The sequence below is a fragment of the Gorilla gorilla genome, chromosome 1 (assembly GCF_029281585.2).
Source record: "Gorilla gorilla gorilla isolate KB3781 chromosome 1, NHGRI_mGorGor1-v2.1_pri, whole genome shotgun sequence".
Lineage (NCBI taxonomy): Eukaryota > Metazoa > Chordata > Mammalia > Primates > Hominidae > Gorilla > Gorilla gorilla.
Window position 1 is genome coordinate 208300381 of NC_073224.2, and position 14227 is coordinate 208314607.

Genomic DNA, 14227 nt, shown 5'->3' on the forward strand with positions numbered 1-14227 from the left:
GGTCTGAAAGGAGACCGAGGAGCCACCGGAGAAAGGGGCCTTGCAGGCCTCCCAGGCCAGCCCGGCCCCCCTGGACACCCTGGCCCCCCAGTAAGATCCCACATTCTACAGCATAGCCCAGGGGGAAAAAGTCAATTGGCTCAAGGCCTGTTGAGCACAGCACAACATATCTGGGGTCTCTAAGGAAGGAGAGGCTGTCAGCATGGCAGGATGGCAGCGTGGCGTTCAGGCCTGAGGATCATGCTGAATTTGGAAGGATAGGCCCTGCAGTGCTGTGCCAGGCTGCACATGAGGTCACTGCCCATGATGGTGCCTCAGCATCAACCTTCTACAGACCCCTTGGCTACGTGTCCCTGTTCTGCCTCTTCCCCTTCCCCAGGGGAGCTTGTCGGTAACCACAGAAAATCTTGCTAAATGTCAGGAACCAGAAATGCAGTGCTGTTACTGTAACTTCCTGAGTCCTCGGAAACCAGGACTTGGTCTCAGCTCACGTTTAACACTAAGAGCGCTGATATATTGGTCACCGATGTGTGCCGAATGGTGGACTAAGTGCTTGCTGTGCATTTTATCTTAATCTGTGCCGCAGCCCCATTTAGTGGATCTGATTGTCCCCATTTTACAGATGAGGAAACGGGGGCTCCGCAAGGTTAGGCAGGTTGCTCGGAGTCACATAGCTAGTGAGTGGAAGAGCTCTGACTTGATCCCAGCCTGCCTGATTCCAGAACTCGTGTCCTTAGCCACTCTGCAAATCTACCTCTCTCAAAAGTTCCAGACAGGTGAACCCTAACAGGTGCAACTGATTGCCAGGGTCAGGGATGAAAAGTCTCCTGGGAGAGCAGAGGCAGGGACCCAGGTCTCCTGGGACCCATCAGGATGCTTTCCATCAACGCAGACTTTTTCTGGGGGGCAGCAGCAGTGACCGTGGGGCTGGTGGCCTGGGCTGGGGTGTTTGACTCCAGTCAGCCCATCTGCCAGGTAGGCCCAGTCTCACCACGCCTATTCGCTCTGATTCCTGCCAAGGACCCTGCCTCCCTCCTTGCAGGCTCAGGAGCCTCCATGGCCCCTGGATGAATCTCCCACTTGCCTAGCAATCAGAGTCCTCTTCCCCAGCAGCCACCAGAAGAGAGGCTGCCTTGCTGGTCTCAGGGAGGGGGCCGGCTCAGGCTGTTCATGTGTTCATTCAGCAAACGTTTAACATAGATTCAGAGCCAGGGAGTGTGCAGGGTGCCAGGATCCAAGCACACAGCAAGGCAGGCACGGTCTGTTCTTCCCTTGTAAAGCTCTTGTAGACGGGGGCTGGGAGCTGCTGGGGCTCTGGCATCACGCTGGAGTAGGGGGTGGGGTCTAAGTTTCCACGGCCTGTGCCCAGATTGTCAGAGGGTGAGGGCTGGAGGATCGTGGCCTCTGGGTGGAACAGGGGGCTGGGCTTGCCCCATGTACAAAGTGAGGCATCTGGCACCAAACTGGGTTGGAGCTCCTCACGTCTCCATTGCTCTCTACTCCCCAGGGCGAACCTGGTACGGATGGTGCAGCTGGCAAAGAGGTACAGTTGTACTGGTCTTCTCTGTTTCCTTGGGGGTGCTTCTCGCTCCTTGCCTTGCCCTGACCCCTCTTCATTTTTTTCAGTAAACATTCCTTCTATGTACGGGCTGTCTCTGGAAATTGTTAATCCTTGTTGTCCTGGGGAGAGGAATTAGAGACTTGAGGCCAAGGATGGGAGTGAGATTTGTTTTACCTTTTTTTTTTTTTTTTAAACCCTGTACCTGGTCAAAAAGAAACAACAACAACAACAATAATAATGATAATAATAAATTCCAAACAAACATCTCCTGGGTACCAGGTCTTTCCAGGCCCCCCAGTATGCCACAGACTGGCCCTCTCATTCTGACTTCTCGCCTCTCTTCATCTGTGATGGGGGCCCAGCCAACATGCTTAAACAAGGCCATGCCCCAGAGGACATTATTTTCCCTTCCAGCTGGGCAGGGAGGCTGCGCTCCTTTCTCACACAGAGCCGGGCTGGACACACCTGGGGGCCTCAGGCTGTGGAAGGGGCCTCTTCACTGCACCTCCCTCCCCAGGGAGCCTCAGAGATGCTGCCCGGACTTCACCTCTGACTTTTGCTTTTCTCTAGGGACCCCCTGGAAAGCAGGGATTCTATGGACCTCCTGGTCCCAAGGTGAGTGGGCACTGGCTGGGCTTGAGAGGAGAAGCTCACGAGTGGATGAAGCCCAGCTGCAAGTTACGGCTTTAGCCACAGAGAGGAGACACAGGAAGGCCAGTGGGCAGGGGAAAAAAATGCAGAACTTGGAGCAGGATAGTGTCTGAAAATTTCTCACATGGGGTCATTAGCTGTGGTTGGGGGGGAAGGAAATCTCCAGTTCATTTACTCACTGATTGACTGATTGATTCATTCATTGTTTCCATTTCCCGAGCACTCCCTTGCTCCTGCTCACATTCCAGGCCCTTGTCCTGGCCTCAGGTAAACAGAGGTCCCTGAACAATAGGTGCTCACAATAGACCAGTCACACTTACACTAGGGATTGGCAAGTTTTCCAGAAGACATGAGACACAGCGCTGTGGGATGAAAGGGAGGAGCACCCAGCCCAGCCTGGGGAGTCGGAGAGGCTGCGGAGAGAACGGGAACACTTCAGCTCAGGAGGGGTGCACTGGATAGAGAGAGATGAGGGGAAGGGCATTCAGGACCATAACAACATGGCAGAATCAGAGAATCATCACCAGTGAGGTCTGGTGGGAGGCAGAGGGTGGGGAGAGGAGGCTGAGGAAGGAACGATCAGGACCACATAATGAATGGCCTTGCATGCCCGGCCAACGAATGAGTGCTTTATCCTGAGGACATTTGGGAGCCATCAGAATTTCTAAGCAGGGAGTAACACCAGGAGAACTGTCTTCTAGAAGGACCACTCTGGGGCAGTGAGGTGGAGTGACCTGTCAGTATGCTGTGGCCACAGTCTAGAGGGAGACGCTGGGGGCCTGGTGGGAGGATGGAGAGAAAAGAGCAGATTGGTGAGACATCATGATGTAAATTTGACAGCACTAAGTATCTATCTTTGTAGGGTGATCCAGGAGCTGCAGGACAGAAGGGCCAGGCAGGAGAGAAGGGGAGAGCCGGCATGCCTGGTGGACCTGGCAAGAGTGGTTCCATGGGGCCTGTTGGGCCACCAGGCCCTGCAGGAGAGAGAGGCCACCCTGGAGCTCCGGGGCCTTCGGGGAGCCCTGGCTTGCCTGGTGTGCCTGGCTCCATGGTAAGGGGGAAGGCTGGCAGCTGTGGGCACTGTCCCATAGAGCAGGCATGTGGGGTGGAGCTCGGATCATCTTCCAAGCTCCTGCTAACATTCTGCGGGAAAGAGCCTGGCTCCCATAGAGGGCAGCTCTTAACTGTGTGCGGAAGGGTGGGGATGATAGGACCCTCTCCCCAGAAAAATGCACTTAAGCACAAAATGTTTTGTATCATATCTGGGTGGTTAGGACTTTGGATTGAGAATCTACGGAGGTTGCTGTGAGCTGAGATCGCGCCACTGCACTCCAGTCTGGGTGACAAAGTGAGACTCTGTCTCAGAAAAAAAAAAGAATCTGTGGGAGGCTCCTGGGACCTTTGCCTTCCTCCCCATCCTTTATTTCCATAGGGGAAAATGCCAGGCTTGGAAGTATAATTGAGGCAGGTTTTCTTCTCTTTCTTCAGGGAGACATGGTGAATTATGATGAAATCAAGAGGTTCATCAGACAAGAGATCATTAAAATGTTTGATGGTAACTGGCAGCCAGCTGGGTGGCAGTGGGTGCTGCCTGCCCTTCCTTGTGACTTCTCTGCCCTGCCTTGGCCTCTTTCTCCTTAAAGCTCAATGTCCTCCTGCTCTCACCCTCCACACACTCACAGGCCTGGGGTTGACAGGCAGATGTTCAATTATCCTTCAGACCTTCCTTGTCACCTGTTCTGTTCAGAGATAAAATGATTCCCTCCCGCATTCCCCGAGCCCCCACTTGAGCAAAGGAGACAGACAAGAAAATTGGTATTAAACGAGTCTGCCTGAAGTGAGCTCTAAATACAGGGGCGAGCGGCACTGTAAGATGGCTGGGGTGGTTTATTTGAAGTGTTTTTTTCTGTTCATTTGTTCATCCAACATTGATGTGCCAGGGACTGGGGAAAACACAGGCCCTGTCCTGAAAGGGCTGGACATCTTGCTTGGGAAGCAGACCTTGAATGCCAAGCAAGGAATGCGGACTTTATTCTGAAGCCAGCGGTGAACTAATGAGGGGTGTTGGAGCAGAGATGCCATAGTCAGATCTGTGCTTTGGAAGGATCTCCATGGGGAGCGATGTGGAGGCCAGGACGTGGGAACCCCCTTGCGAGACCCACCCCCATACTCCTTGCCCTGACATCCCTGTGAAGGAAGGCTGCTGTGGACTTCATGCTGGTGGCCTATATGCAGCATCTGCAGTCATTCTGAGTCCCTGGGGGACCCTCTGACCTGTCCCTGTCCTTGTCCTTTTTTTACAGAGAGAATGGCTTACTACACCTCCAGGATGCAGTTCCCCATGGAGATGGCGGCAGCTCCGGGACGACCAGGGCCTCCGGGGAAGGATGGTGCTCCGGGCAGGCCAGGTGCTCCAGGGTCACCTGGGCTCCCTGGTCAGATTGGCAGAGAAGGACGGCAGGGCTTGCCAGGAGTAAGAGGTAGCTCTGCCCTACAGTTCCCAAGGGACACATGTAGTTCTTTGGGGCAGGCCTAAGTATTCCATGAGGTCTGTTGTGAATATGGGATGTGTGTGTGTGTGTGTGTGTGTGTGTGTGTGTGTGTGTGTGTGTGTGTGTGTTTCAAGTAATCTGACTGGCTGTGTCATTTTTCTGCTCAGGGATAGGACTTATTTTATTTCTTTTGTTCCAGGACTGCCTGGTACCAAAGGTGAAAAAGGGGACATTGGTATTGGCATTGCAGGAGAAAATGGTCTTCCCGGCCCCCCAGGTAGGAAATACCACCATTTGAGACCATGAATCCAGAGCAGCAGAGACCCCTTTTCTTTCTTTTTCTTCTATGACACAGCTGTGTCAAACTCCAAATAACGACAGGCCAGTCAACCACATTTATAGGAATGCCACTGTGTGCAAGACACTCTGCCAGGGCCTGTGGGGATGTGGGGGCGGAAGACTCAGTACCTGTCCTTAAGTCCTAAACTGGGCTAGCATGATGCAGTAGGAGAGAGCTGCATGGAGGTGGGGATGAGGAACTCGAGTTCAAGTTCTACTCAGCACCTCACTGGCTGTACACCTTGAAGAGGCCACTTAAGCCCTTTGGAAGTGCTCTCTACGATGAACGTTTGGCTATATAGCCTGAAAGAGAATGGCCAAAGCTTGATGACCTGGCTCTGAGACCCAGCATCACAACTTACCAGAGGTGCAACCTCTCTGAGCCTGTGTCCTCATCTACAAAATTAGACAATAGCTTCTTTCTCAGGAAATTGTGCAGATTCAATGAATAATGCATCAAAAGCACTCAGCCCTGTGCCTGGCACATGGAAGTTCTAAATAAAACTTGCCAGCAGTATTGTTATTGTTAAATCAACGTGAGGATCAGACTAGGTCTTCATGAAAACATGTGGTAACTTGAGAAACAGTCATCAAATGTAAGGTATTATTTGATGCCATTATAGCTTCTTTTCCCTTATGATCTGGGTCTTCTGATTTTCCCTCTGTGGCCCTTCCCTCCCTAGGTCCTCAAGGTCCTCCAGGCTATGGCAAGATGGGTGCAACAGGACCAATGGGCCAGCAAGGCATCCCTGGCATCCCTGGGCCCCCGGGTCCGATGGGCCAGCCAGGCAAGGCTGGCCACTGTAACCCCTCTGACTGCTTTGGGGCCATGCCGATGGAGCAGCAGTACCCACCCATGAAAACCATGAAGGGGCCTTTTGGCTGAAATTCCCCACCTGCCTTTGGATGAAGGACTCCGTTGGGAATAAATGGCCAAAGCTTATAGGACTCTGTGACAGATTGTGAATGTTTTTGTTGTTGTTGTTGTTTTTAATTGCTGTTAATATTTTTTAAATAATAAAGAAACAAAACTATCTGCCCTTTCCCTTTCAGTGGGTTCCTCTGGTGCTGCAGCCAGAGCTCCCTGTTGCCCTCCTTTTCCCGTTTAGTCCCAGGATCAAAAAAGGGCATTTTGGGTACAGGGGCATATACCTGTAATCCTAGCTATTCAAGGGGCTGAGGTGGGAGGATCGCCTGAGCCCAGGAGTTTGAGACCAGTCTAAGCAACATAATGAGACTCAGTCTCCGAAAAATAAAAATTAAAAAATAAAGGGTATTTCCCTCCTTGCCTGTGGTCAGCCAGTGGCGCTGTGAGATTCTGCTGGATGGGGGCAGCTGATGACCCTTTGCTCCTCGGGATCTTGTGCCGTTCTTCATGCCTACGTCTCTTGAGTTAGAGAAGGAGCATCACTCAGCCTCTTCTCTCAAGTGAACCAAAGCACGTTGGAAGGTCCCACTTCCTGCTTTAAAGGTCCCTCCCTATTTGATTCCCTAAAGAAACCCGTGTTCAGTACCCCACCCACTCTTTGCCCATCCACTTCACCTTGTCAGTGTGACCCAGAGCCGGTCCGGGTTGCACCCTGGGAAAATGCCACCCGGTGCTGAGGTGTGTTCATCTGCCTGGAAGCCCTTCCAAGCATGCAGGCACTTCTTGATGCTCCAGTAATTCTGTGATTAGAATACCTGTGCAAACAGGAGAGAAGACAGGCTCCAGCTCTGTCCTAGGCAGCCAGGGAATGCTTCTCTGGGAAATGAGATGGAACCTTCTGCCTGTACCAATGCATGGTCACTAGCTCTCTATAAGTGCTTCCAGCAATGACTTTCTGCAGGGCAAATAACATCTCCTGTTTTTCTTCATTATTCTAATATACGTGGTACTTTTCCTGTACATCTTAGCCTAGGCCTTTAGAAACAGCCAGGTTGTATCAGTACAAAGAGTTCATGGGCAAGCCACGAGCAGATCTAAGCTCACGGTCCTCAAAGTCCACTGGGAGTTTGGTGATCTATCTGTTGTGTCCTTCTCCCTATGTAAAAAAGGCTAGGAAGGGGAAAAAAGACAGTGAATTGAATATTATAGAAACATTCTCTCTTGAGCTTCTTCCTTCTCTACTTTTTAGATCTCTTGTCCTGATGGGCTGGCTGCCCTGTGAGAAAGCAACAAGGCACTTCCAGGGGGATTTCCAAAGAAAGCTTTTTCACTGGCCCCAGCTATCTGGAAGGTTTATTCAAGTTGGATACACTTCAAAGGACTCACAGAGCAGGCTCAGAAATGTACCCAAAGTCTAGATGCTTATCCAAACTGCCTGAAGCCTTCAAACCGGCTGTCAAATCTCTGCAGAGCCGGTATTTCTAGCACATTTCTGAAAATTCCCTTCTCTAGTTGGGTCCCAAATACCAGGAGACCAGCCTATTGATGGCTTTTCAGAACCTTTGCCCTATTTTTTTTTTTCCTGCCAGGAGCAAAGGTGTGCTGGTGGCCAGAAGAATGAAATCAGACTCCTGAGCATGCCCGAGTGTCTCATGTGATGTTTTTAGATAAAGGAGGCGCTGATTCTTTTTTCATCCCTCCCCAGCTATTCTCAGTTAACCCTAGTTCTAACATAAAACATTAAAAAGCAAAGGCATCATTTTTGTATTGAAGTAGCAGCCAGGTTTTGGACAGTGGAAGAGGACAGATGTTAAAGCACTCCCATTGGAAGGCCAGCTTCCTCTTTCAGCCTAGTCTGCCGAGTACTAGCTGATGATAGGCCTTCTGATGAGGAGCACGTTGGCGCTGGCAGAAAGAAAGAGACGCAAGGACCAGCTGTGGAATTGAGCAGGTTGGCTTTGAAGGCCAGAGGGGAAAAACTGCTATGCGTAAACATCCAACTCATCCCCTTTAAGGGTCACCAGGGAATTGATCCTTATAGAGTAAATGATGCCTTCTTCACTTTTCTTCCTGAGTCAAATTCATGCTACTCTTAAGGGATTCTACGACAGGCTAGGTTTAAGCTTTCATGATTTGAATGCATGTCTCCCCAGAGTTTGAAATTGCTGTATTTTCTTGGACCATGAAGAACCAGATGGAAAGCTGAATTTTATGGTCTCTTCTGTTACTGTGGTCAGCAAAAAATCCATGGATCTTGCTCATCAGTTCAGGAGCTGGGTAAGCTGAAGAGAAAGCAAGGAGGGGCATGTGTCGTCCATTCCTCTTAGGCAGCTTTTGCACGTTCCAACCCCATTATCCTTCTGTCTTCATTTCTTAACCTACTCCAGGCTTTCTAGGCAGCACACAGATCATTCAGATTGGAAAAGTCTAACTTGATGAGTCCATTCCTCTTCCTACTTTGTCCCAGGGACTGTACTAGGCTCTGGGGATCCCAAGGCAAACTAGACAGATATGGTCCCTGCTCCCACAGCATCCACAGGGAGAGCAGACAGTTAAACAAGCACCTACAATAAAGTGGGATGATAGGGCAGTGCCAGGTACAGGGGAGTGCACAGCTGGGGAACCTAACCATGTCTAGACGAAGAGATGGATTCAGGCAGAGGGAACAGCACGTGCCAAGGCCCAGAAATGACTGGGTGCAGCAGGCTGAGTGACGGGAGACAGGACAGTGTGATTGGATTTTGGAGCATGAGCAGGGAAGACAGTCGGAAGCCACTGGTGGGTTTCTCACAAAGGTGTGTCAAGTCAGGTTTGCCGAGTGGGGAGTTCGCTGATGGCAGTGTGAAGGATGGGACTGGAGGGTCCTTAATTTGAGAAACCCTCTGCTCAATAAGATGGAGAAAAGGCTGCTGTGTATTTATTCTGCAGAGAAAAATCTAAACTTTGATGCTTCTGGAATTTAAATCTGCATTTTTTGTCATAATATTTTCCTCTGTCACTCAAATTCAACAGAATCTAATTAGACTCTTTCTTCATCTGGGGTCTGTTAATCCCTTTACAAGACTAGATTTTTTTTTTCTTTTTGGAGGTGGGGGGACGGAGTCTCACTCTGTCACTCAGGCTGGAGTGCAGTGGTGCGATCTTGGCTCACTCAACCTCCACCTCCCGGGTTCAAGTGATTCTCCTGCCTCAGCCTCTGGAGTAGCTGGGACTACAGGCACAAGCCACCATGCCCAGCTAATTTTTGTATTTTTAGTAGAGACAGAGTTTCACCATGTTGGTTAGGCTGGTCTTGAACTCCTGACCTCAGATGATCTGCCTGCCTCGGCCTCCCAAAGTGCTGGGATTATAGACGTGAGCCACCGTGCCCGGCCATGTTTTTTGTTTTTGTTTTTGTTTTTTTTTGGTGCTGGAGATCCCAAAGGACTAGATCTTTTTTGTGGCTGTCCTGAACAGTTTATGGGAATAGACGATGCCAATGTACTCTCCTTATGATCCCATAATGGAAGGGGAGTGTGGCCAAATTGCCACGTCTGCTGTTTTCATTCCTCTGTTGCTTCTGTGGAAAGTTGCAAATCATCCTCTGATCCACAGCATCCAACTGGAATTTAAATTTCAGAACTGGATCTAGTTGGAATCAAAGAGAATTAATTCCATAATAATTAGGTGGGTGTTGGTATTCCTTCTCAGTAAGCCTTACAGAAGCTTGGTGCAGAGCCAAGTGGCTCCTGAGAGGCTGTGTCTCTAGGGGAGGCAATATTTTCCAGTGGATGGGCCTTTCATTACCAAGCTCTGCCTCACCTCTAATGGGTCAACCGCAGGGCTTCCACGAACTCAGGAAAGTGCTCTGTGTTCTAAAAAAAGGCTGGAATCCATGCTTTCCCCTTGGGCTACAAGTGAAACAATAACAGGAACTTCTCCACCCACCTCTGTCTGCCTCAGGTAGATGAGGTTTTGGAAGTGAGTTGATTGTTTTTCAGTCTTAGGAAGATCCTGATCTCTCTTTTATCCAGCCCCCTCCAAAACAAACATACCTGGGCCTGTGTGGGTCCTCAGAGGCACAGCCCTGGCTGTTGGCTTTGGCACGTCCCTGACTCCCTAAGAGAAGATGTGGATGCTCCATCCACGAAATAGCACAGACCTCCCACAGATAGTTCTCCTAAGCCCTTTGCTGGGCATAGGGGAATGGGGGCAAATAATTCTCATAGGAGTTGGATTCTCACCACCTAGAACAGAGCCTGGCAAGAGGTGGGAACCCAACGGGATCATATGTTTGTGGAATAAATGAGTGTGTGTCACATGACTCCAGTTTGCAGGCCAGCTTGTCACTGTTCTCTCTCCAGGCAAATACCCCCTTGACCTTCAACCTTCTTCCCTTCTGAAGTTTTGCAGCTCAATTCCACCAATATTTTTTGAACTGGGGGGTTAGGAAGGTAAAGAAGACACAATCTACTAACTATTAAATACTGAGTAGTTAAAAAAAATGCAGACCTGGGATCAAGTCCTACTTCTCCATTTATCTTTTTTTTTTTTCCCCAGACAGAGTCTCTCTGTTGCCCAGGCTGGAGTGCAGTGGTGCAAACACAGCTCATTGCAGCCTTGACCTCCTGGGCTCAAGCAATCCTCCCACCTTGGCCTCTGGAGTGGCTGGGACTCCAGACACATGCCACCATGCCTGGCTAATTTTTTAAAACTATTTTTTTGTAGCGATAGGGTCTCACTACGTTGTCCAGGCTGGTTTCGAACTCCTAGGCTTAAGTGGTCCTCCTCCCTGCCTCCCAAAGTGTTGGGATTATAGGCGCGAGTCACTGCGCCTGGGCTCCATTTATCTTTTTGATAACAGGAAGGTCACTTAACCTCTCTGAGCCTCAGCTCCTCATTATAAATGGGTAATAGTATCTATATCAAAAGACTGTGGTGAAAATTAAACAACACATAGTACTTAGCACAATGTCTGGCACCTAGTAAGCACTCAATACATGATAATAATAACTACTAACATTGAATTCATGCTAGGCACTATTCTAGGTGCTGAGGTTAGAGGACTACACAAGAAAATGACAATTCTACAATATACATGTAAACAAAGTGGACAATTCAATTAGTGACATGTATTATGAAAAAATAAGATAGATGATGGGAATGCGTGGGGGGCAGTGTCAAGAAACTCCCCCCACCCCAGGTGATATCTGAACTGAGACCTGGATGATAAGGAGAAGCCAACCAGTGAAAAGTCAAGGGAAGACTATCCCAGACAGAGGGAAAAGCTAGTCCAAAGACCTGGAGGCAGGAATGAGCAGGCAGTCAGAGACCAGCCAAAGCCAACATCCAGGAATGAGCTCTGTACATTCCAGGAGTGGCACAACCAGGCCGGCATAGCTGGAATGAGGCAAGGGGGACAGCAACAGCAAGAAATGAGGCTGGAGATGCTGGTATGTGTGGCCATGAATGTCATTAGGATGAGTTTAGCTTTTATTATAAAAGTGATGGGAAGTCCCCAGGGAGTTGAAGCCAAGGAATAAGATAACCACTCTGGCTGCCTGTGGAGAAAATGAAGTGTGGGGAGAAGAGTGAGAGCAGGAACATTGGTCAGTCGGCTATTGTAGTGATCCAGGCACGGATGATAGTGTCTTGGACTACAGTGATAGTGCGAACAGGGAGAAAAGAGCAGATGTGTACATGTTTGAATTAGCGCAAACGGAGATGAGGGAGGTGAGGGAGTGTGTGGAGAAAAAAAAGGCACACAGGAATGATCTTAGGTTTTTGGCCTGAGAGACTGGGTGGATTTTCTGAGATGGAGAGGAATGGGTTTTGGGGAAAACACCAAAAGAAAACTCTTATACAAGGCAGGCTGGAATACCACACAGTGACAGTACCAAGTGCAAAGGGGGAGTGGCAAGAGAGAGTGGCTAACTCTGGAGCTAAGGGGAATGTGGGAGGGTTAGGTGGAGAATGGAATTGGAACTGAGCCTTGCACGACTGGAGTTGGGAGGGCTGCTGGTCCAGGTGAAAGGAGTGGTTTGAGCCTAAGTTTGGGGCATGAGCAGGTATAATAAGCTCATTTTCAAATTTACACATTTGTTCCTGTCAGCTAAGGAAACTGAAATTTAGAGAGGTTAAATAACTTGCCTAAATAAAATGTGGTAGATATACACTGTGGAATACTATGCAGCCATAAAAAAGGAACAAGATCATGTCCTTTGCAGGGACGTGGATGGAATTGGAAGCCATTATCCTCAGCAAACTAACAGAGAAACAGAAAACCAAACACCGCATGTTACCACTTATAAGTGGGAGCTGAATGAGGAGAGCACATACACACACTGGGGTCTGTCGGAGCGTAGAGGGAGGTGGGAAGAGGGAGAGCATCAGGAAGAATAGCTAATGGATGCTGGGCTTAATACTTGGGTGATGGGATGATCTGTGCGACAAACCACCATGGCACACATTTACCTATGTAACAAACCACATCCTGCTCATATACCCCTGATCTTAAAAGTTGGAAATTAAAAACAAACAAACAAAAAACCTGCCTAAGGTGATACAGTTAGAAAGTGATAAAACAAAGATCCTCCCTCCAAAGCAGAAGTGCTGAATGGTGGAACTGAGCACAGAAATACAGAGTAGCAGAAGGGGCCGTAAGATTGGAAAGTTGAGGCTGGGCCAGATTCTGAAGGGCCTGGAGTGCCAGAATGAAGAGACTGGGACTTATTTTGTAGGCGTGGATGAAGAGCATCCATTGTAGGCTGTGCAATGGGCAAGTGGCATGATCAGCACTCTGATTTTGGAAAGTGCACTTGGTTAGATAGATGGACTAGACTGGATAACAGTTCGTAACATTCATTTATTCATTTATTTTAATAATCGTGTCAGTCGCTATACTAGGTACTGGAGTTATAATGACAAGCAAAAACAGACAAAACCGTAGCCCACATGAAAGAACTTGACAAAGAAATCAAATAAGCACACAAATAAGTGTGGAAACGGAACCACTGAGTGGCAAGTACATGGTGCTGAGATCACTCAGTCACTAGGATTTGACCTACGATGGGGACCGACCTAGACCTCCCTGCTGAGAAATGGACATCCATTGACCCCGGTTCTAGGCGACCCACTGTGAGCTAGGGCCAGGCAATTGCCTCTCTGCACCTCAGTTTCCCCATTTATGAAGAAAGAGGCACTAGATAATTCAATTTTCCTCCAACTCTAATGATCTGGGGTTTTTTCCTCCAAAGACCACAGATCTGTATCCCACTACAAGGGTACTAACTGGTACCCAGTACCTTGACATTAGAGGAGTAATTCCGCCATCGCCTCTCCCTACCGGGAAGAGTCGGTCGGTTCCCCGTTGTCAGGGCAACCGCCTGGCCACCGCCCCTTGTCTCCTTTCCCGCGGCTCATCTGCGGAAACTCAGGAGCTACTCCAGCAATTACGTCACTATCATGCGTCCCACTTGCCAGGTTATAACATGGCTACTGCAGCAACACCCCACCCAGACTTCTCACTAAATTTCCCAACCTGACCACCTCTTCGGCCCACTCCACCTCAGGAAAAGGAGGAACATTAGCGCCGGTACAGCCGCCAAGACTTCCGGAAGCTCCATCAATCACTTAGCTCCCCTGGTCTCTCGGGTAGGCATCCGCCCACCGCCCCCATCGTCACTTCCGTCGGCCGACAGCACCCAAGATTGACAGGCGCGGACGTCCAGTCAGATGCGGGCCCAGCCCCAAAGCCGAGACGAGGGGCGGGTTTGAGAGCGGAAGGGCCCACCCCTTGCCTGAGTGTGACGTCAGAATCGCCATGGCCAGCTATCCTTACCGGCAGGTGAGTGTGTGAGGGGCCCGCGAATCCAGGTAGCGGTGGTGCCAGGCGCAGGCCCGACGTCCCCCTGCTCTTTCTCCCCGCTTTCTCCGCGCCCTTCCCACGATGGGTTCGCTTCAGCGAGGCCTTGCGCTGCAGAGAACCGAAAAGGGACCGTCGGTCGCGCCCTGCTCACGTCATGAAGGACCGCACATTCGCGAGGTCGTGTCGCGCCCCCTTGACGTCGCTCACGCGAGGATTTGGGGACCTTGGACCCCACAGGTCCAGGCTGGCGCTGGCCTGGGCTCCACAGCCTCCCAAGGCCCCCATGGGGGCTTTGGGCGGGGGCATCAGCCATGACCGGAGGTTTAGAGTTCTGGTTCCGCCGATCTCATTTGGGGCGTCGGATAAAAATCCAGGCTTCCGGACCCACCCCACACTGCATCAGAGTCATCAGGAAACTCTGGTTGTAGCAGGCGCCACAAGTGAGGCTGGTTTGACCACTGACTTAGTTC

The 14227-nt window shown here is 50.1% G+C and overlaps 2 protein-coding genes and 1 long non-coding RNA gene across 7 annotated transcripts in view; 2 read left to right on the top strand and 1 right to left on the bottom strand.

Annotated features, from left to right (window-relative positions):
• The window catches only part of COL16A1 (collagen type XVI alpha 1 chain), a 51830-nt gene extending 45753 nt beyond the window's left edge, over nucleotides 1-6077 (top strand). For all 4 annotated transcript variants that reach the window (XM_004025347.5, XM_019014225.4, XM_019014232.4 and 1 more), the window contains 8 exons: nucleotides 1-90; nucleotides 1508-1543; nucleotides 2132-2176; nucleotides 3075-3263; nucleotides 3701-3767; nucleotides 4516-4692; nucleotides 4904-4981; nucleotides 5727-6077. In XM_004025347.5, the coding sequence (XP_004025396.1) occupies nucleotides 1-90; nucleotides 1508-1543; nucleotides 2132-2176; nucleotides 3075-3263; nucleotides 3701-3767; nucleotides 4516-4692; nucleotides 4904-4981; nucleotides 5727-5929 (885 nt within the window). In that variant the 3' untranslated portion in view covers nucleotides 5930-6077. The remainder of the gene's footprint in view (nucleotides 91-1507; nucleotides 1544-2131; nucleotides 2177-3074; nucleotides 3264-3700; nucleotides 3768-4515; nucleotides 4693-4903; nucleotides 4982-5726) is intronic.
• LOC129534191 (uncharacterized) overlaps nucleotides 85-14227 on the bottom strand; it is a 14291-nt gene continuing 148 nt past the window's right edge. The window contains exons 2-5 of one of the 2 annotated variants that reach the window (XR_008680658.2): nucleotides 13195-13865; nucleotides 6587-6726; nucleotides 2533-2625; nucleotides 85-1680 (exon numbers count right to left, since the gene is read on the bottom strand). This is a non-coding gene — a long non-coding RNA (uncharacterized lncRNA). Of the gene's footprint in view, nucleotides 1681-2532; nucleotides 2626-6175; nucleotides 6431-6586; nucleotides 6727-13194; nucleotides 13866-14227 lie in introns of those variants that run through there. The other variant, XR_010131851.1, reaches the window with a different exon arrangement.
• Nucleotides 13317-14227, top strand: part of PEF1 (penta-EF-hand domain containing 1) — a 15366-nt gene continuing 14455 nt past the window's right edge. Inside the window, exon 1 of the mRNA XM_004025345.5 lies at nucleotides 13317-13736. Within this exon, the coding sequence (XP_004025394.1) occupies nucleotides 13713-13736 (24 nt within the window). The 5' untranslated portion in view covers nucleotides 13317-13712. The remainder of the gene's footprint in view (nucleotides 13737-14227) is intronic.